Source organism: Rhinolophus ferrumequinum, chromosome 16, assembly GCF_004115265.2.
Source record: "Rhinolophus ferrumequinum isolate MPI-CBG mRhiFer1 chromosome 16, mRhiFer1_v1.p, whole genome shotgun sequence".
Lineage (NCBI taxonomy): Eukaryota > Metazoa > Chordata > Mammalia > Chiroptera > Rhinolophidae > Rhinolophus > Rhinolophus ferrumequinum.
In genome coordinates this window covers 46,380,796-46,402,032 of record NC_046299.1, presented here as the reverse complement: position 1 = coordinate 46,402,032, position 21,237 = coordinate 46,380,796, and the positions used below count along the sequence as shown (strand labels likewise).

Sequence of the window (21,237 nt, the reverse complement as noted above, 5' to 3'; positions counted from 1 at the left end):
ATAATTGGTTTGAGCCCTCATTCTATGTTCTGTCAAATATAACGTTCTCCCCAAGATTTCTGTAAATTCTCTGGGGCTTATATTCTCAGGATCACCTCTGGCTCCAAGCCTCCACTGAATTACTTTAGTTTTAGATGGTCTTTTTATCCCTATTTTACAGTATGTTAATCATAATTGGAATTTTATCTTTTCCCCCTTGATTTTAACTCACTCATTCACTCACTCACTCACTCACTCACTCACAGCAATACTCCCAGACAAGGCACGTTTATGTATATGGCAAACCTTATAGAAACTTGGGAAGATGGAAGGGAAGGAGTGCTGTTGTGTAACAATATATTCTAAGTTGCTTCAATTTATTTATTGGAAATCTTCAAAATCCTTTAGCTAATTTGTCTCATTGTTCTTCCATCTTCTTTCTCCCTATTTTCTCTCCTTTGTTCTCCATCACACCACTAAATTCCTTTTATTCTAATGCAGTAAGAGTTTCCATCTCTCCACCATCAACTTTGCTTCTGCAAATTTGTACCCTCAGATATTACTCTGTACCTTAAATTACTCCTTAGAGTATTTTCTCAGTATAGACAATTCCTTCCCTAAGAAGAATTCTGTAGTCATTCTCTCTCTCTCTCTCTCTCTCTCTCTCTCACTCTCTCTCTTTATCTCTCTCTCTCTCTCTCTCATACACACACATCCTACTATATAATAATTTATTATAGATGTATTCTGGGAGGAGGGCATCAACTTTAAAGAAATAGATTTCTTCTTCTGCACATATACGAGATAGGACAATTAAGTTTGCAAACATCCCAGAAAAAGTATTACATACCTCATTGATGAATATCACTGCAGTCACCTTCAAAGTACTTCCTTTGGGAAGCTATGCACCAGTGCTTAGTCCACCCTTCAAAGCAATTTTGGAACTCTTTTTCTGGAATGGCCAGCAGAGCTGTCGTCGTATTACCCTTGATGTCCTGATTGTCATCAAAATATCTTTCAATATTTCCTTTACCTTTGGGTAAAGAAAGAAGTCATTGGGGGCCAGATCAGGTGAGTAGGGAGGGTGTTATTTGTTTACTGGCTATAAACTCTCTCACAGATAGTGCCGTTTGGCTGGTGCATTGTCCTGATGCAAGAGCTGTGAATTGTTGGTGAAAAGTTCAGGTTGTTTTCGTCTAACTTTTTCACGCCGCCTTCTCAGCACTTCCAAGTAATACACTTGGTTAACTGTTTGTCCAGTTGGTACAAATTCGTAATGAATAATCGCTCTGATACAAAAAATGTTAGCAACATTGTTGCAACAAGTTTGCGAACTTAATTGTCAGACTTTGTATAAGTGATATCATATTGTATTTGTCTTTCTCTGTCTGACTTTCAATAAACAATGATTGAATTACTATTTTGTTTAGTCCTCATTCACTACTGAAAGATGTCATGAGTTTAATGACAATGGTCTCTTAAAATTTACGAATTTTTAAATTTATAAAGCAGTAATCTGTAAAGCTAGATCTTAAGTTTCATTAGGGCAAGAGCTATTTCTCTTTTATTTTCCTCCATTTCTTGCATGCCTGGCATGTTGCCAGGCCCATGATAAATATTTGTTGAATGAATGTCTTTCATTTTTCCTCAACCGATTTAACAAAAATCTCTTAAAGTAGTCAGGCAAAGACAATTTCTGCCATTTTACAAGATAACACAAGTCAAGAATTGGAGTGGTAGTGATTTGTCCAAAGGTATGAAATTATTAAATGGCACAGTAAGGCTCTGAACCCAGACTTCAAGACCAGTATGCTTTCAACTCCATAGGACTCTTTCTAATTTAGATCTCAAGCCAATTTTGTTCCATGTTCTTGATTTAACTTTTGTTATCATTCCTCACAAAAAAAATCATTTGGGATATGTATGAGTGTTTTAATTTTCTGCTTCAGCTGTAAACTCCCTTTTAATGAGTGGTATTATGATCTTGTAATTTCATTTGGAAAATATTTATGAAAGTAATGGATTAAGTTTAGGAAAATGAAATAACTTTTTTCCTCAGTAATACTTCATTTTGGTTGCTCTGTGGTTACCATATTTAAGTAAGATGGATTAGACATTTCTTAATGCTTAAAACAATTTCTTTTTACTCTAAACATTAATATTTATAGAACATTAATATATTATTATTGTGATTGTTTCTTTCATCTGCTTTAGTCTCCAATATTTTTTGGCATTGTTTCACACTGACATTTTAGGGACGCTAAGATCACATTTGGTGATTCAATGCTTTCAATCAGGTAATTATTGGATATTCTTTTGTACATATAAATGCTGTGAGTACAGGATATATATTTTTTTAACATTGTAAGTAATACCCAGTACCTTGTACAAAGTCACAAAATGTTAAATTAGGAAGAATGACAACTGTCGAGCTGGCTGTTCTTTTGGAGCAGTGCTACTCGATACTTTTTCATTTTGAGAATTAGTAGGCTCCTGGAGCTGTGAAGTTATTTGAGTCTATTGATCTGACCACAAGAGGAAGACAGGGCATTGACAGTAAAGACCAGGGAAGTTTGACTTGCAAGAGCCTTGGCTGCTTCTTTTCCTGTTGCTTCAGCTGTGTTCTTCTCATCCTTTCTCAAATTATTCTGTGAATCTACATGATTTTCATGAACTCATTGAATATGTACTTTGTATAGAACACTGGCTTAGATTTACTTAAAAATATATTGTCAGGAAAAGGAGAGAAATGTATTTGGAAAAGAGGGAATGATGAGTCAAGCTAGATAAAATCCTTGCTACCTTATTCATGCTTCTCTTTTCTGCAAAACAGATTTTCAGTTATTTTGATCAAAGATGAGCAATCATGGTCTCTGTTATTTTATTTGGTGGATTACTATTATTATTATTAATTCTGAACAGAAAGGATTTTTTCATTAAGGTATAATTGACATACAATATTATATTAGTTTCAGGTATACAATTCAATGATTTGATATTAGTATATATTGTGAAATGATCACACTAGTCTAGTTAACATTGTCACCATACATAGTTACAGAATTTTTTCTTGTAATGAGAACTTTTAAGATTCACTTTCTTAACAACTTTCAATTATGCAAAGCAGCATTATTAACTATAGTTACCATGCTGTAAATTAAGTCCCTATGACCTACTTGTTTTATAAATGGAAGTTTGTACTTTTTGACCCTCTTCACTCATTTACCAACGCTCACCTACCCATGGCCTCTGGCAACCACCAATCTGTTCTCTGTATCTATGAGATTTCTCATGTAAGTGACATCATACAGTATTTGTCTTTCTTTTACTTATTTCATTTAGCATTATGCCCTTAAAGTCCATTGGTGTTGTTGTAAGTGGCAAAATTTCCTTTTTATGGCTAAATAATACTCCACTATATACATATACCATATTTTCTTTATCCATTCATCAATTGATGGACACTTAGGTTGTTTCCATATCTTGGTAATGCTGCAATGAACATAGGAGTGCAGATATCTTTTTGACTTAGTGTTTTCATCTTCTTCAGATAAATACCCAAAAGAGAAATAGCTGGATCATATGGTAGTTCTATTTTTAATTTTTTGAGGAAGCTCCATATTGTCTTCCATAGAAGTTGCACCAATTTATATTCCCAGCAACAATGCTCAGAGGTTCTTTGTCACATCCTCACCAACACTTGTTTCTTATCTTTTTGATAATAGTCATTCTAACAGGTGTGAGGTGATATCTCCTTGTGGTTTTGATTTGCATTTCCCTGATGAATACTGATGTTGGGCACCTTTTCATGTACCTCTTTGATTTCTATGCATTAAATGAAACCACCACTTGTGTGTCTTGAGGTTGGCCTTATTGTTCAACCCTTCCCTAGCTCTTGGTTGTCTCTGAAACCTTTGTTATTGTTCAAACATCCTGTGTTACTTTTAATAGCTTCCAGTAGTTGAGGGTGTGCCAAGACCGTCAGTGTCCCAAATTGGAGGATTTCAGTCAGCACCTAGATTCAGGTTGATTAGAAGCCAGAGCCTTAGGCAGCAGCTGTTAAAGAATGTAAATACATATAGCCTTTCGGGCTGCTACCATAAACCCTGCTGGCCACCAGAGACAGGTGATCTGGAGTATCCCGTGGGTGGCAGTTGCATCAGAGCTCCAGAAAAGTGTAAATTCTCCTTTCTGGGAGATACTGGTGAGTTGTAGTGAGGTAGAGGGAGTGCAAAGATGGTGTCCCCCAGTCTGTGTTCCCTGAGGGCATCTCTGTTGCCTGTAGATGTGTGCAGGCCGAAGCTCCAAGGCAAGCAAGTAGACCTCTTTCACAGAAAGGCTGTGGCATGTTTCAGTCTGCAGTGCCTTTGGGGTTGTATCCTGCCAAGAACTGTGTCTGTGATTGTTATGTTCCCTTGGGACTCAGTAATGCAAGCCCTGTGGGCACCAGAGCCAGCCAATCAAGGGGAACCCCTTGGGTTGCATACACAAAAATCAGGGCACCAGACAAAAAGGTGGGGTACCAGACACATGGAAAATTTCCCCTCTGACGGATGCTGGTGCTCTGGGGTATGGCAGAGGGCGAGTGCCCTCCCCACAACATATCAGGAAAGGTTTACAGTCGAGAAGCCTGCCCCTCAGGCTATAGTTATGATGGTAATGTTATAGGCCTCTTTCATAGAAAGACTGAGCTCCTAGTTCTGTTGCCTCTTTCTGAACCCTGAGGGTAGTATGTTTTTGAGAACTCTTTTACTGTTGGTTACAGTCCCATGCAACCCATGAGCATAAACCCCTCTGTTTACCAGAGCACTTCAGAGGTGTCCCCGCAACAACCACAAAGATTAGGGCACCAGACAAGGGTCTAAGCTCCTTTCTGAAAGATACTGGTGAGCTGGAATGAGACAGAGGGAGAGTGCAAAGATTGCATTCAGTTACCTCTGTTCCCTGAGACTGCCTCTCTAAGTCCCTACAAGTGTGCCACACAGAAGCCTGTCCCTCACTCCGAGGCTTATGACAAGCAAATACGTCTCTTTCTGAGAAAGATGGGAGGTGTGTTTCAGTCTGTTATCTGTGCAGTGCCCTGTCGCCAGAGCTAGGCAATCTTGGGGTGTCCCCTTGGTGGCAGCCACAAAAAGTCAGTCACCAGGGATAAAACCAGGGGCACCAGATATGTGTAGAAGCTCCCTTTTGAGAGATACTGCGGCTCTGGAATGTGATTTTTTCAGAGGAAAAATTTTTCAGAGGAATGTGAGGATGATACCCAGTGGCTGGATCAAAGCAGAGGGAGAGTGTAAAGGTGACACCCACTGAAAAAAGGAAAAAAAAAGAAGGAAAAGAAAAGAGGAAAAAAAGGAAAAAGAAGTAAAAGAAGAAAAAACATGCATCTACTGGCTTTAGGAAGGCAGAGGGAGAGCAGAAAGATGGCACCCACCAGCCACTGTCCCTGGCGAGTGTCCCAGCAGGCCTCTTCCCCCCAGGTCCATGCTTTAAAATTATCTGCAACAGGTTGGTAGGAAGAGGTCTTTCTTTTGTTTTCCTGTAGATGTTTGTAGAATATTTTCTCTCTGACAGCAGCCTTTTATTCTCTCTCACACTGTAGTGTTATATTTTCTCTGCACTTTTCCGGCTTCTCACACAATGGCGGGGTTCCCTGGAAGGTGGGCTTCTCCTCTGTGAACAGTTTGCCTGGGTCACAGGGCACAGACTCCATGGGGGGATGTGGAGAGCTTCTGAAGTTCCAAAGCTCTTCCTGCACCAGATTCAGAATCTGTGTGTTTCAGCGGCTCTGTTTACTCCTTTAGGTGATTTCAGTTGCACGCCTCTTAGTCTTGCCTGTCTGCTGTGCAGGGAGTCCTTTGTGGAATTATACTCGTTCAATTTGTTGTAAATTCCAGGGGAGATTTCAAGAGGCTCACCTCACGGCGCCATTTTTATGACACAATTCCCTAAATTTATCAAATGAGTCTTTACCACATAAAGTTGAGGTATGTTTCAAGGGCTGCTTCTGCACTAGGCCCAAGGGCGGGTGAGTCTGCGCATGCCCCTTCAGAGCCTTTTCTCAGTTTGCTGTAGCCCCATGGGTCTTGTGGATACAAGACCCATTGGTCTTTAAAGCCAGGTGTTTGGGGCCCTCATCTCTCAGGCGCTCGTCTAAAAAGTTGGTGTGCTTGATATGGGGTACAAACTCTTCCCCCCTCAGGAAGATGCTCTGGGTTTTGAGTTTCCTCCTGATTGTGGGCTGTGGTGTCAGGGGTGTTGTGTACAGTGAAATTGTGTCTCTGCCTTTTCTACCTGCTTTGGTATGGTTTCCCTCTCATTTGTACCTGATGTGAAGAGGTATCTTTGCCAGCTTTAAGCGTTTTTTTCAGAGGACATCATTCCATATATAGCTGTAGATTCAGTGTGTCTGTTGGAGAAGGTGAATTCAGGATCTTCCTATGTTGCCATCTTGAATTGTAACCTGAACAGAAAAGAATCTGATGAGAAAATACTCTGGGGTGTTTACAATGCTTACTTTTATGGCACATTTAGAGCTAAGAGATATTGTTTGCATCTTCTCATTCTTGCCTGCCCTGTGAAAGTTGATAAGGTAGTCAAGTAGGACAGAATTTGCATTTGTCTCTCAGTTTAGAGACCATTTTAATATTCAGTTTTGACAGTTTTAGAACATACATAGTTTTGTTTTGGGTTCAGAATTATTCATTGGGCTTTTTTCATATTTTAGTTTTGAATTTGGTTTGTAATGAGTTAAAAATATTAACACAGGATTAATTCAATGTTCAACAAATTATTTTGGGGTTCTTGGTTATTTTAAATTACCATTCAAAATTTTGAACAGGTAAAATCCAGGAATATTAAAATCTTCAAGTAATTGTGCTTCCTTTCCCAGCTTAAACTGAGAGCTCATTTATTTTGAGAAATATTCAATATAATGAAATTACAATGGGCTGAACTAGTGTACAAAATCTCAAAAGATCTCTTTCAATAATTAAGCACAAAAAGTCCTACTGGAATGAAAAATCCTCAAATCAAGTCAATACAAATTTCTTTGAGCAAATTTTAAACCTCACCCTAACCATTGTCTTACTTTTATCTGCTGTACTTCAGCTTCATTGGCAAGGTAAAATTATTGCTTTTGTTCTTTAGTATGTTTAAGTGTATATGTGGGAAGATGAGGGTGCGGTGTGTTTAATAGGGATATAACACAAATTTGCACTACAGATTTTGTATGAGCTCTCCTTGACAATTATTTGTTGTTGTAAATGAAAAAAATCTACTGAAATGAATGAATCATCATACTTTGGGTATTCTGAGCTGTTTAGTATCAATAAATGGAGGATATAAATCCTGATAATGAAAGCTCAAGCTAAAATCTCCACATTATGCAAACTCTGACCTTTGATGAAAACATCTTGTGGTGATATATCACTACTGGATTTCTTTGGCCATGGATATATTACCTGGAAGCATTGGTTTCCATGTTTCTTACTTTGAAGCCTTACAAATGTGTTTACCCTAAAGTTTCTATTTGGAGTTGTATAAAGGTCACAGAGATAAATGTGAAGCAGAAATATTTAAGAAGTAGAACTAATATTTCTTAGGGAAGAGAAGTGCTTAGAATTAAACAGATAGATTGGCAAAGTAGTTTTTATTATTAATTATTGTATAAATATTGTGTTAATTATAAATTATCATATTAAGTATAAAATATTAATTATAAAAAAATTACTTAAATTGTTTAGAATTTTAGATCTGGTAGTATTTTGACCTGAACATAATGAGAAGGGATCAAGGAATAGGGAAGGCACATAAATAATCGTATAACATAATCAGTAGTTAATATAATGGTCATTAAAATTATGAGAAAAGAAATTTGTTTACTACACTGCAAAAGGGGAAAGTGAGCAGACTTTGGCTATGTTTAAACTGATGGGTAGGATTGCTTCCCATTTAAGGCTCTGAAAATTCTTCCTGTCATTTGAGGCCCAACTCAAATTCCCTCATGTCTTCTGCGTGGCCCGAGTCTCTCAATTAGTATCAATGAGTTTTTTCTGTTTCACCCCATGTTACTTTTATCTCTGTACTACTTTGCCTGTGCTAGAGTTAATGGTAGAGTAGAAAGAGCACAAACGCGGTAGTAAAAACCCAGTTCAAACTTTCTGAGTCCCAGTTTACTGACTGGTAGACTGGGAAGAGAAATAGGGACTCCTGTGGTTCCTGTGAGGATTTAACTAGAAAGCATAAAGTACCTGGCCCTGAGCAGGCACTCAGATGTCAGAGTCTTTCCCATTTCTGAGTTTCATATCTAGCTTCCCCTATAGTCTGTACGTTTGTTTAGCACAGGGAATGTGTTTTATATTCATAGTGCCTTGTGCATAGTAGATTCTGGAAGATTACTTGTTGAATTTAATTTACTGTCCTGCTGTGGAAGCTTAGCACTATTATTTCCCATTTCTTTTTCCTCTGTCACCTTGGATTGAGATAAACATGTTGCTTTCAAGAAATTAAGGATTTAATTCAGTAGAATGCCATTATAATATGACTTATTCCCTCGAGTCTGAAATAATAAGGGTGAAATCATTTCCTTGGAAACTTAATTATATTCTGTAAAATCCTGTTAGCTTGTCTCATAGCATCATAGTTACAGTGCGATTCTGGTGTGTTTAAGATGGTGAAGTCTATGTGTATAATAGAATTCTATCTAATGGAACACAGTGAGTGTGGGAAATAAACGACACAAAGAGAAAGCAAATGCAAATGTCTTACAAATGACATTACTTGACATTTTCAATCACTAATTGTGGAAAGTATGTCCTAATTTACTAAAATAAACCAAGGATTCAATTTCTTGTGAGCTTCCTTTGCTTAATTAATTATTGGTAGCAGAACAATATTCTGTGCTCCACGGCAATTTGTCTCCTTTGTGTTTATTTCGTATCTGACTTAAACATGAACAGAAGCATTCTGATTCAGCAGAACCGATTTCGTAACTCATCTGTGTTCTAAAGCGGCAATGAATAAGTGTCTGCTGAACATGCTACATGTGCTTTGGTCATCAAAATGTTAGTTTTCCTACCTTCTGAAAAATGCAAGCTCTGAGAGAGCTACCTGGCTGAAGTTTGCTGGGTGTATATTCTACATAGGTATTTCTACAGAGGCAAGCAGCTACTTTTACATGAATTTGTTTCCATGATTGGAATGTGAGAGCTTTTTAAATCCTTCCTCATTATGATTTGAAATTATACATTCATTGTACTTTTTTTGTTTAAAAGTTAGCAGTGTATGCTAAGACACAAAGAGGTTTTTTTTTTTTTTTTAACGCAGTATACTCTTTTGTTGACATGAGGACTAACGGGGCTTTCATTCATGCAATAACGTTGGTTGTACTTAGGTTATAGTTTCTAATTCTTCATAATTATCCCAAATTATTTCATTGAAAGACAATTAGCTAGCATTTGTTATTTTGGTATTTTGAGTGGGAGAAACTGAGGCTCGGTATCAATGGTTTCTGGGTGTTCACTAGTTATGAATTTGAGGAAAAATATTCTGCTAGCCTAATGATTTATTTTTGTTCTCAATTTCAGTTTCAAAGAACATTTGAGTCTCTTAAAAATGTTTCCAACAAATCTGACCTCCAGAAAACCTACCAGAAGCTTGGGAAGGAGCTGGAAAACCTGGATTATTTAGCCTTCAAACGTCAGCAGGTAGGAGTCAGAACTCTTTTTGGTGGAGGAGATGGACACTTTGGGCTTCCCGCTGTCCTGCCTGTCAGGTTCAAGTGGGCCTGGGGACACTTACCTGCTCACGTTTAGGGCAGAAATAGGTTGTGCTGTGCTATGTTGATATGCCGTGTTCACCTGATTTCCTGCAGCATTCGACGTGGTCATTACTTTTAGCTGTGCACTTTAGGGGTTTCCACGTGTGTCCTTATACCTCTCTTAAAGAAAACTCCTGGTTTGTGATAGTACAACCACCCTCTGACTACGGATGCCTCAGTGGCATAAAGAAAACCTCTATGATGGCTTGGCAAAATGGCTTTTACATTTGACAGGTGGATATTTGAAAAAAAAAATCACCTGAAGACCAGGAACAGGATGCAGTTGTACATACAAAAAATAAGGAGAAGTGTCATAAACATGCCAAAATATGAATCAACCTTTAGTTTTTTTGTTTGATCTCTGAAGATTATTAACAATTTGCTAAATGTATAAGGTTGAAGGAAAATATACTTTACGAAGGCAAGTCTTATCGCCTCCTTGTATAGATCACAAGATAAATTCAGAGCCAAAAATGCTTCTGGAGGGTTGCTTTTAGAATTTTGTAATATTTTGTAATATTAATAATCATTAAATTCTATGTGTTTGTGAGATACTGCCACAGTAGCTAAGCTAGCTACTGTACTTTTTCCAAGCTGGATCTTTTCCAGTTTCTTCATAGCCACTAGATGTCAGGGTTGTCAAGCTTTTACTTTGATTGAATGTTTATTCCCATCAGAACAGCCAGTTAGATGTTTAAATTAGGTTGCATGAAATTTGGGAATGTGCTCAGTGATGGATAGCGTCTAGAAAAATGACTAACTGGCTGACTCGGATGGCCAGGCACCAAGTCCATTACTTAAGAGTCGTTCCTGTTAGTATGGCAAAAGGTATGACTCTCCTGCCATTGCCAATTTTACAAACTTTGGATCTTTCAGATGGGAGTTTTGAAAGCAGGACTTCCTATAGTTAGTTACACCTCATGAAATCAACATAGTACAGTTTAGAAAAAATGACTTGAAAAGAGACTTGTGTTTAGGTTTTGCTTTATCATAGACATTACACGGGCATTTAACCTTCCCATGGCCCTGTTTTCCTCGGAGTGATATTTATTTTGTAGAATGTTCTGGGACAAATGTAATATCTCTACACATACTTTAATTTATATGAAAAAGGATGCAATATCCATTTAAATTTTATTTTCCTATTTTTAAATTAGTGATGGCCTAGGTATTAGTGCATGTAACAGAGGCAGTCACCGTTTCTGAGCTACTGCATGCAGTACGATCCCAGATGATGCTGCTTAAAATTCACACCATGAGTCACTGCTCTGGCCCATGCAATTTTGAGTACAGTTTTGTTTCCAAGAGCCATATTTTACTGAGGGGTATTGGCGTTGGCAGGCAGTAGTCACTGTCGTCTTCTCTTATCCTTTCTCATTAGCACATTCTCAGTGATTAGATTCTTACATTAGCTAATTGTGAATTTGGAAAAATGAGAATGCTTCAAGGGCAGAACTCTGGGATAATGGCATTGAGGACAGACAGATCGGTAAATTGCACGTGTATGTGAGAAAAAGATGAGCACATATACGTAAGTATATGTATATATAATGACAACATACGCCACAGAGTGTGATTAATACATTTATGGATTAGATAATTAAATGCTTATAACAATATAATGGGGTTGGTTTTACGAGCATCATTTTACAGATGAGAAAACTGTTAAGAGAGTTAAGTAACTTGCCTAAGGTCATGGCTAATAAAACATAAAGCTGGGCTTCCAATGTAAACCAGCCTGACTCCAAACCTGGGTTTTTCCCTGGTCTAATTCTCAATCTCCCTGCCGGGAGCCAGGCTGGGGGATAGTAAAGTGAGGAGTTTCAGGCATGCAGTATGAAAGCTATTTTAGGAGAGGCCAGACCCGGGGCAAAGGAAACATTTGAAAGTGTGTACCTAGTGAGAGGCAAAAGACAGGGCTAGTTCTCGCTCTCTCTTTTTCTCTCTCATGCAAGTTATTCAATTTATATAAAAACACAAACGGACTTTTGAAGGAATATCTCCAGACAGCTAAGAAAAATGTATAAAACTTTATCTACACAATTTTTTTAGTGTTATGTTTAGCAACCTTAGTTCTAGTGAAATTTATTCAAAGAAAGCAATTTTGTAAACTCAAGGGGATAAATCCTTAGGAAATGGACTTGCCTGCACACATAACATACTGTCAACCTTTGTCTTACTATACTCCACCTTTTCCTATACCTTACTGATCTTTTTTTTCCTACCCAGAAAAAATGGAAAGGGAACTGGAGGGAGGGATGTGGTCAGAAACAGAAGGATGCTAGAAAGAAAGTCAGGGACCAAAGAATGATGTAAAAAGAGGAAAAGGACTTACAAGGATAAGATAGGAGGGATAAAGTGAGCGAAATTAAACTGTACGTAGTTTCATACTGTGTGTATTTAGTAAGTTAAAACATTGATTTTTTTGAAGAACTGAGAAAAATCTCAAACCAGCAAAAGGGAGAAAAGGAGGATACAAGAAGACATAGCAAATGATGGAGATGGCAGGGAATAGCAAAGACAACTTCTATTTACTTACCATTTTGCTTCCAAATGTAGCAGAGCTCCTAGAAGTTTGTAATATTAACCAAGTTCTTCTGTACCAAAGCCACAGGTGAATTGTGTTTCCTGGATGGGCAGGGTTCAGAAAGTCAAAACATTAGCTCTTCCCTGACTGGTGGGATTTTCCTCTTTATTTCCTACCCTACTCCTTTAAAGCGCCTCCAAACCTGCTAATTATACACTAGTAAGTTTCTGCTATTAAATAACATTCAGGTCTCTGTAAAATTGCAATTCAGCAAGAAAACTTCTGCCTTATAAGGCAGGATTCTTTGCACCAGACAATTAGTCATGGTTTGTTTCCCTGGTCCAACCATGTTTATCATTCCTCGTAGTGACAGAACATAAGCTCCATAAGGACAGGGGCTCATCTGTCACCTTTGATACTGTATTCTCTGCAGTGCCCACAACAATATCTGACCCATGGCAGATGCTCAGTAAATACTTGTTGGTGCTGTTGTTGCTATGAACAAGAAAACATGCAAAATTTTGGCCCTGGGTTACAGGCAATTACAATTGACGTGTTTTACTACACTTTTAAAATGTAGAAGGTATTAACCCTTCGGCTTCATGGATGCCAAAGGTTGACAGATTGCACCTTGCCTTATGTATTAGTTAGGTTTTCTCCGAACTTTTCATTTTCCATCTATTTCTTTAAACAAACACAAAATATCAATGGTACCTTAACTATGAGTTACGCATGTCCAGTGAGTTGCCTATAATTGTTATCTTGGTCTCATTCGTTAGATTTTATTTTGTACCCCTTTCTATGGCATTTTAAACAGCATTTTGAGAGATTTCTTTCCCTGAGCCAGATGGGTTCCTGGAGTATTTTGCTCTGTTCTTGTACCTCCGTTTTGGGGGTTATTGTGCTTTCTCTCATAAGTGTGAGCTTAGCTATTTCTTTTCTTTCCTTTTTTCTTTTTTTAGTAGCGAGTGCTTACACTTTAGCTATTCCTTGGGCTACATTTTAGGTTGGGGCACAAGCATCTCTCCGTTTTCCTACTGTCAAGGAGACTAATGTTGAAAATAGCCTTGGTTGAGAGGAAGCCATGATAGATGAGATGATAGGTTTTCCAGGATGAGTCATCTTGAAGTAAATGGATGACAAGGCAGGATTAACAGGATAATCTAGAGATTGTTTTCAACTTGTATTATCTGGAGATGCAGTCTTAGAGTTTATCTGCTTGGACTGTTTGATTTGTATCCTCCTGGTTGATGTTACACAGCACAGGGATAGCAAGCTTCAACTATTATATAGAGCCTAGGTTTATGTAATAATTTGAGACACAATATAAATCAAGAGATTTACTTGGGGGCTTTGATTGTCATGCGGATGTAAAATAAAGCATAAGGAATACCGACAATAATGTTGTGATCACCATGGACTTATCATGGCGATCACTTCTTTAGGTATGTAAATGTTGAATAACTATGGTGTACACCTGAAACTAATATAATATGGTATGCTAACTATATTTTTAATAAAAATCTTAAAAAAAAGAGTAGGTTACCCCTATGGGCATTGGCGCGAAATCCCACTGTGGACCCTCTGAGAACCATGTGAAACACGCTTCACATTCATCCCACTGGTAGATGGAAAAGCTGTAGTTCTTTGTCCACTAATTTCTGTCCCCATTGGACAAAACTCTCTCCCCCCAGTCTGAGTTGCCACTGTGCATGTCAAGCTCCTGTGGTGCCAGAGAAATCCCTCAGACAGTGAAGCATAGAGATGCAGATGCCTAAGAGGCAAAGTGGTCAGTGTTCCAGAAACTCCCTACCCCAGATGCAGGTAGCTCAAATCTGGGCATGTAATAATATGGGAAGGGACATTAAGAACCTCTATTACAGCATGGTGCCAGGTGGGTGAGTACTGGACTTATCAGGGGATCACTTTGTAAATTATATAAATGTCTAATCACTGTACTGTACAGAAACTAACATAAAATATTGAATGTCAACTGTAATTGAAAAATAAAAAATAAAAAAAAATTCATTGCACAGGTATAAAACTGTTTAATTATAAGGTAGGGTGCTACAACAAAGTTCAAACCAAACCAAACATACTTTATTCTATCCACATAGACATGCAATTCCATTTTTATTCAATTGTACACAGTTGTTTGTCTTAAAGGAAAAAAAGAGGTGGCATTCCATTAGTTTTTCAGTTTTCTGATGCAGAGAGTTGGGGTGGGGGAGACAGAGAGGGAAAAGTTTGGATACTCGTATATCACTCATTACTCAAGGTCATTCTGAGTCAGCAGCAGATTCAGAATTAATACTCACATTTCCTAATTTCTAGCTTATTGCAAAAGCTATCCAAGCATTTTCACTACTTCATGAATTGCAGATAGGGTGATTTCTTGTTCTATGGTTATGGGCTGAAGTTAAAAAAACCTTATGAATTTTTATGTAAGAACTTCACCCTTTGTTTAAAATCAAGTGATTAAAATGATCCATATTATTTACTTTTTCTTCTTCTAAAATTTGATTTCCACACTGGATACAGTTAATGGTCATGATAATAGGTGTTTTCTATTAAATTAATAAAGTAAAAACATTACAGAGACATCTTTTAAGTGCTAAGGTTTGCTATTCTGTGTCCATCTGTTGTCTCGAGGGTTGTTTATTGGTAGCATGTAGGTAGAAAGCTGTTGAATCACACACATACTAGCTGATTTTCAAGCACCAGAAAAGATTTAGTTATTTTTTACAAGGTTGTTTGCTATAGGATAGTTTGCCTTGTGGGCAGCTTATAGCTACCTTATAGTGGGAAATGTTTATTGAAATAGTTAATACTTTGTTATGAGTTTTGAATACTTTGTTTTCAAAATTTACAATGCTAATAAGAATTTCAGAGGGGGTAAAAAAAATAGTGTTTGTATTAATGTCGTACTTATGCATGTATTATATTGACACACCTAAGTCCTAAAGATTGACAATACAAGTTGATATTGATGAGAAATTCAAGTCTTAAAAGAGTTAACTCTGAAAATACCTTCTCTAGCCTGTTTTATAACTTGAAAATAATCTGTGCATGGAAAGAGGATGACTTTTCACTGCTGACATTATGATCTTTGGTGGCTTAAGATGCAAGCTGAAGAACGTGTACAAGAATCAAAGAACTTCAAGGAGTCTTTAGAATTTATCTCACCCAAGTGTTTTATTTTAGAAATGAGAAAAGTGAGGCCGAAGAAGATTAGATTATCTTGTACAACACTACACACTTCGCTAATGGCAGAGATAGGACAGTGACAGGCAGTGATATTTGTTTTTTCTTTTGTGATTTCCTTAGCATAAGTCAGTCGGTTATATATTGATCGTTGGGTATCCCTAGTTTGTATCCTGAAGCCAAGAGACGACCTTCAGGTTTATAAAGCATTCCTCTCCCATTTTAAAAGCTGTAGGATCCTGGAGACCAGGCTGATTTCAGAAATACTTTCTGATGTCAAAACTTAGCTGTGGCTTGGATGAGAGGCTCCGATGGCAGGCAGCATTTGTGGTGATGAACCTCATTCTCTCCAGGAGAAATCGTACTGGTGTTGGCTCCTGGGCCTTGAGGAGCATTTCCTCTGCTGTAACCTCTGCCAGGTGCTGAAGCTGTGATATTCTCCTCCATTCAGGGAAGTAAGGGATGAAGCTCTCCCTCCTAGTTCCTTTAGAGCCTGAGAGTGTGTCTTGCTTCAGAAGAGCCTCTGCTTTCTTCTGTCCCCATTAAAAGGTGTAGGAAGAGTCTTTTCTAACATGCAAGCCTCCAGCCACTCTCCATCTCCACTTTCTTACACAGGGAGAAATGAGGGGGCTCCTTCTATTGATTGTTCACAGAAATGTACAACAAAAGACTGAAATGAGGAGACAGCACATTTGGGTTTTCAGTGAAGTCCATTTCTTTCTGGTTATGATTCCACTCCAATATGAGTTTATGGTCTTTCAGCTTGGGCCCTAAGAATCTGGACCAGAATAGAATTTTCTACTAGGATGAAAGGAGGACGAGCAAGGGTATAGACTTCTGTGGGTCTGTAGGAACCTTGTTGCTTTGAAACTATGGAGTCATCTAGGGGATTGGGTTTCATATCAAACTGCAGGGACAACAAAGATGCTTTTAACATCTATCTACCATCTATCTATCTATCTATCTATCTATCTATCTATCTATCTATCTATCTATCTATCTATCATCTATCTATCTCTATCTATCGTCTATAAATAAATAAATAAATGAACAAATAGCACACACACACACACTGTATTAGTCATTGAGGTGCTCATAAATAAAAATTATTCAGTAGTTACATTTTTTAAAAAGAAAAGACAATGCAATAATAGCACAACATTTTGGAAGAGGAAGAAATTATAAGCATGATCTGGTTCAACCACTTCAGTATATGGATACACAAATAATACAGACGACACGTTGTTTTGTTATTTTTCTGTTGTGTAGGAATTTTTATTTTTTTGGACAACTTTTCGATCCTGTGTCCTTTAAGCCTGTGCCCTCCAAACCAGTGTGCCCCTAACTTTAATATGCAGACAAATCACGTGGTGAGTTTTGTTAAACTCCAAAGTTTGATTCAGTGGGTTTGGACTGAGATTGTAGTCAGATGTGCTTCTCAGTGATGCTGATGGTCTTTGAGCCACCTTTTAGTATCAAGGAAGTTTAAATAATTGTAGGAGAACATTTTTTCTAGTTGTATCTCAAGAGCCTAAAACAGTCCTTGGAACATAGTTAGTACTTAGTAAATATTTTGGATTTGAGCGATGATCCAGTATTAAGGTTTGTGTCTATGTGTAGGACATAAATGATATTGCTATCCTTACTGTAGTATCCTTTACCACAAATTTTATAGTCTATTTTGATGTTTTTCTGTCTTATGAAGAGACGTGTTTCTTCATATATATATATATTTATGTATATATATATATATATATTGTAAATTACATATTTCAGCAGTTGTAGAAGTTGTCCCTTGCATATATTTGTCATAAGATGAAAGATGAAAGAGAATAGATTTAACAGGAGAGCAGCTGCATCTAAGGGATAAGGAGCTGAAGAAAAATAAGAATGTAGTATTTTAGCCCTGCAGTGTCCACTGTGACTTGGCCGAACTGACCATGGGACCAGCTGGTATTGACTCAGCAGCATTTGTTTCAGAAAAGCAAGCTCAGTCACATACTACAAAACTGATGAAAATTATTAATCTCGAACATATTCTTGTTAACTTTGTGTATCCAAGCTGTGCATCTCTACCTGGGTGCACAATCAGAAAACAACACAATGACTGTTACTGTGTCCTTGTCAGACAAAAAGATTACTGCTCCAGCTCCAGCTCTCTGTGTTAATAGCAGTGCCTAGAGCTCTACTGGCTAAAATTCAAAGGAAGTGTTGATGCTGCTTAGATGAGGCCAATAGTTCTGCAGAGAGCTGAGCTTTAAACATGCAAACACCCATCACGCTGTCTGTTATAGATGTTAGGGGCTGATTGCCCGAGGGCTGATTTAATATGTAATGAGAAATTCATGTAATTTCTTTTTTAAAAAAAGCATATTCATTTTTGTTCTCTAAAATGTTCTCTAAATTTGGACAGTTTCAAGTTTGCTCTTTAGGAGGAATCCAATCAGCATTTACAGTATTTCTCAGGCTCCAAATGAGACAGTCATAGAAACACTTATGTCAACATTCATCTAGGTGAGGGACGATATATCACCAGAAGATGGAGCTGCATTGCTGGCTTGCTCCCCATTTTGTTCAGTGATTTAGAGGGTATGTGTATGTATAGGTTTTCTTCCATATGCTTTGGTTTCAAATGACAAAAAAAAAAATCTAATTGATATTCTTCAGAGTCATATTACATTTTAGTTGGGATATCTGAATTTTTTACAATGTAAATAGCTTTTCTTCCTTTTATGGGCAGCTAATACTTGTATTCATTGACCAAATTAACTATAATTTTGCTCAATATCTTTAGTATCACTTACGTGGTTTTAACAAGATGCCATAATATCAACCTGCAATGTACATTGCATTCCTTTAACTGTATTTTTATGAATCTAATTTTTTTCTATTGTAGCATATTGCATTGGTACATGTTAATATTTTCTGTATAAATGCTGCTCATATTATGATAGCATCTGGTCATGCCATAGTTAAGTATTTATCATCTACTCCATTATAAAACCTTTGTTCCAAAAGAGCTGTATGAGCCTATTAGATATATACACAATTAAGTAGGTAATGATCTGTGGCTGCATTCATACAGCATCAACAGCTGACCTGTGGGTGGTTTTCAAAGTGTGGTGCTGATTGTCGATAGGAGGTACTTAGATTATTGGATGAAACTGTTTTGATTATTTCCAGGACATTTTTTTTTGTACTCTAAATTTAATTTAAGTTACGTATTTTCTTTTAACCTTACTATTTGCTTAATGAAGAAATTATAATATTTTCTCACTCTGACTTAGATATTGGTACTTATCTCTACTATGCCAAACTCTCCGTCATCCAAACATTGGGAGTTACTGACACCGTTATTGGTGCTTGCACAATGAAATGGTTCACCACGTTTCATCGCTGTAGTGACACATTTATGTCTTCATCCTAAATTTATATTTGTAAAAATTAAAGGTAACTGAATTTTGGTCATTTCCTCAGCTTCAATGTTAGAGTCATTTAGTTAGGATACTTTTGACAATTTCGATTTTGTCAGTCATCACTTGTGAATTTTCAGAAACTTAAGATGGTAAATTACTCTGGTAAATCTCTAATACGTTTTGGGGCTTCTCTGTCTGCTTTTGAGTCTAAGTCCAAGGTTAATTTTCTCAGGGTAAAGGTATCACTTCTCACTTTGGGTCAGAGTAGCAAGTCCTGGGGGAGTGATACAGTGTCACGTGAATATAGAGAAATGTTGGTAAGCAGCAGTGTGCATTTGTTGGGAAAACATTGGACAGAAATTTTTAGCTTGCCTCTTGCTCATTTTAATAAAAACATATGTCTATACCATATAGTAGGAGTAGACACATGTAAGGCCAAATTCATTTAATAATTGGGAAATTATATTTTTTTTACTTAAGACATGGGAAACATTAAATCTGAGGATTAAACGGAAGGAAATGATTTAAGTGTACCTGAATTTTGTTTTAAACTTGGAAGAAATGATCTTTTTGGAATCTCTTCGAAATTTATCAGGAAACTTTTTTTTTCTTCTTAAAAGAGTGGGAGTACATAACCTCTGGCTTAGGATACTTAATATATTTGAGCTTGTTTTATGCTAAAATAAAACAACTAGAATTGAATCCATGAAAAATAAAATAGAATTATACCAGCGGTGGGGTGTTTATGAAGTGAAGGAAACTTAAATTAGATTCTGTATTAAGTGATGTGTAAGCAAGTTATCACTTGGAAACATGTGGTGCTCGTGAGTGACTTGTATCAATGGCTGTGCATTTTCTTCTCGAAACATCTGGCCCTGCAGACATAGAGAATATCTTGCCATCTTTGTTACTCCTCATTTTTAAGAGGTTTTGGAATGGTTTATTTCTTATCCTTGATGTAAGAACTGTTTTTGCACGTTGCTGCTATAAAAAGTTAGTAGTTTTAATGTCACTAGCATATCATTATGAAACAAAACTGAAGAACAGAATTTTCAAGAACGTTAGTGTAAGTGGAATAGATGTTATCATTCTATGTTTGTAAGGTCTTTTTGCACATGATTCTATATGAGACCTCAGGTCAGTGAACACACTCGAAGATCAAACTCTTAGAGTTAACTAAAAAAAACTGTTGGTGATACTGAAGACCATCGGTAATTGTGCGTATTTTTAGGATAAATAGATGAGACTGGTAACTTATTTGTATGAAATTTGGAATTAATGCATATTTATTTTGAAGGCCAATAATCTGAAAAGAGCAATCACTCCAGAATAATAATAATAAAATATAGTTGAGATTGATATATAGCATGTTGAAGATGAAGGGCATATATTCCCTAGGAGTCCTCTGACAATAATAAGTGTGAATCAGAAATAATACATAGTTTATGGTTATTAACGAAAAATATGATCAACATTTCTTATTTGCTACATCTCATTGGGAACTGTATTCCAAAATTGGTGGAATTTGGACAGTGCTAAGAATTCATTTCATTGCATCGTCATAAGCAATTAAAAATTTCTTCATGACAGATAACCGTGTTCTCAAAACCAGAACTCATTTTCATATCTACTCACCTATTTGAATATTTTCCTTAACTTAACCATCCTCTAAAAATTGGCTTTATAAAACGTTCTCTTGAGTCAGGACTAGAGTAAACAACAGGGTGAGAACCTCCTGTTGAAAAGGAAACTCAAAATTATTATGCAGCAATTTGGGAAGTTTGGATTAAGGCAAATGCATTGAAAAAAGTAATGAGATAATGTATTAAATCATATAAAAACCTGGAACTTGGCTTCAGTACAGGCCAGAAGTACTTTATTACTTTTTTAAACTTATTTTTCTCCTAAGCACAAACACAAGCCACGCCAATCTCCACCAGTGTTTGAGGCTAATCTGCTGAAAGAAAAAAGGCATATATGGGTCTGTCACCCAGTAAGATACAAGCTGTGTTCTTTATGCATGGGAACCATTTTCTACTAGAAGGAATTGGGAAAAAAATTAATAAAATTATAAGGAAAGTGAGTTTTTGGAAAGCAGATAGACTCTTCCCAGCATTATATAAATACTTTCTACTAGGATGCTCTGATGTAAGAAACATGCTATGCAACATTTCCCTTTAATAAAGAAAAACATATGGGAGAATTATTCACATAACAGCACAGGGACTCCTAGGACACATACATGTTCATTTACACATTATTGACAGAGAAGTTGGGATGTTAGGAAGTGGTGC

The 21,237-nt window shown here is 37.0% G+C and overlaps 1 protein-coding gene across 3 annotated transcripts in view; it reads left to right on the top strand.

Annotated features, from left to right (window-relative positions):
* Positions 1-21,237, top strand: part of CTNNA3 (catenin alpha 3) — a 1,431,866-nt gene that overhangs the window by 102,132 nt on the left and 1,308,497 nt on the right. For all 3 annotated transcript variants that reach the window (XM_033130597.1, XM_033130596.1, XM_033130595.1), the window contains exon 5: positions 9,564-9,683. In XM_033130597.1, the coding sequence (XP_032986488.1) occupies positions 9,564-9,683 (120 nt within the window). The remainder of the gene's footprint in view (positions 1-9,563; positions 9,684-21,237) is intronic.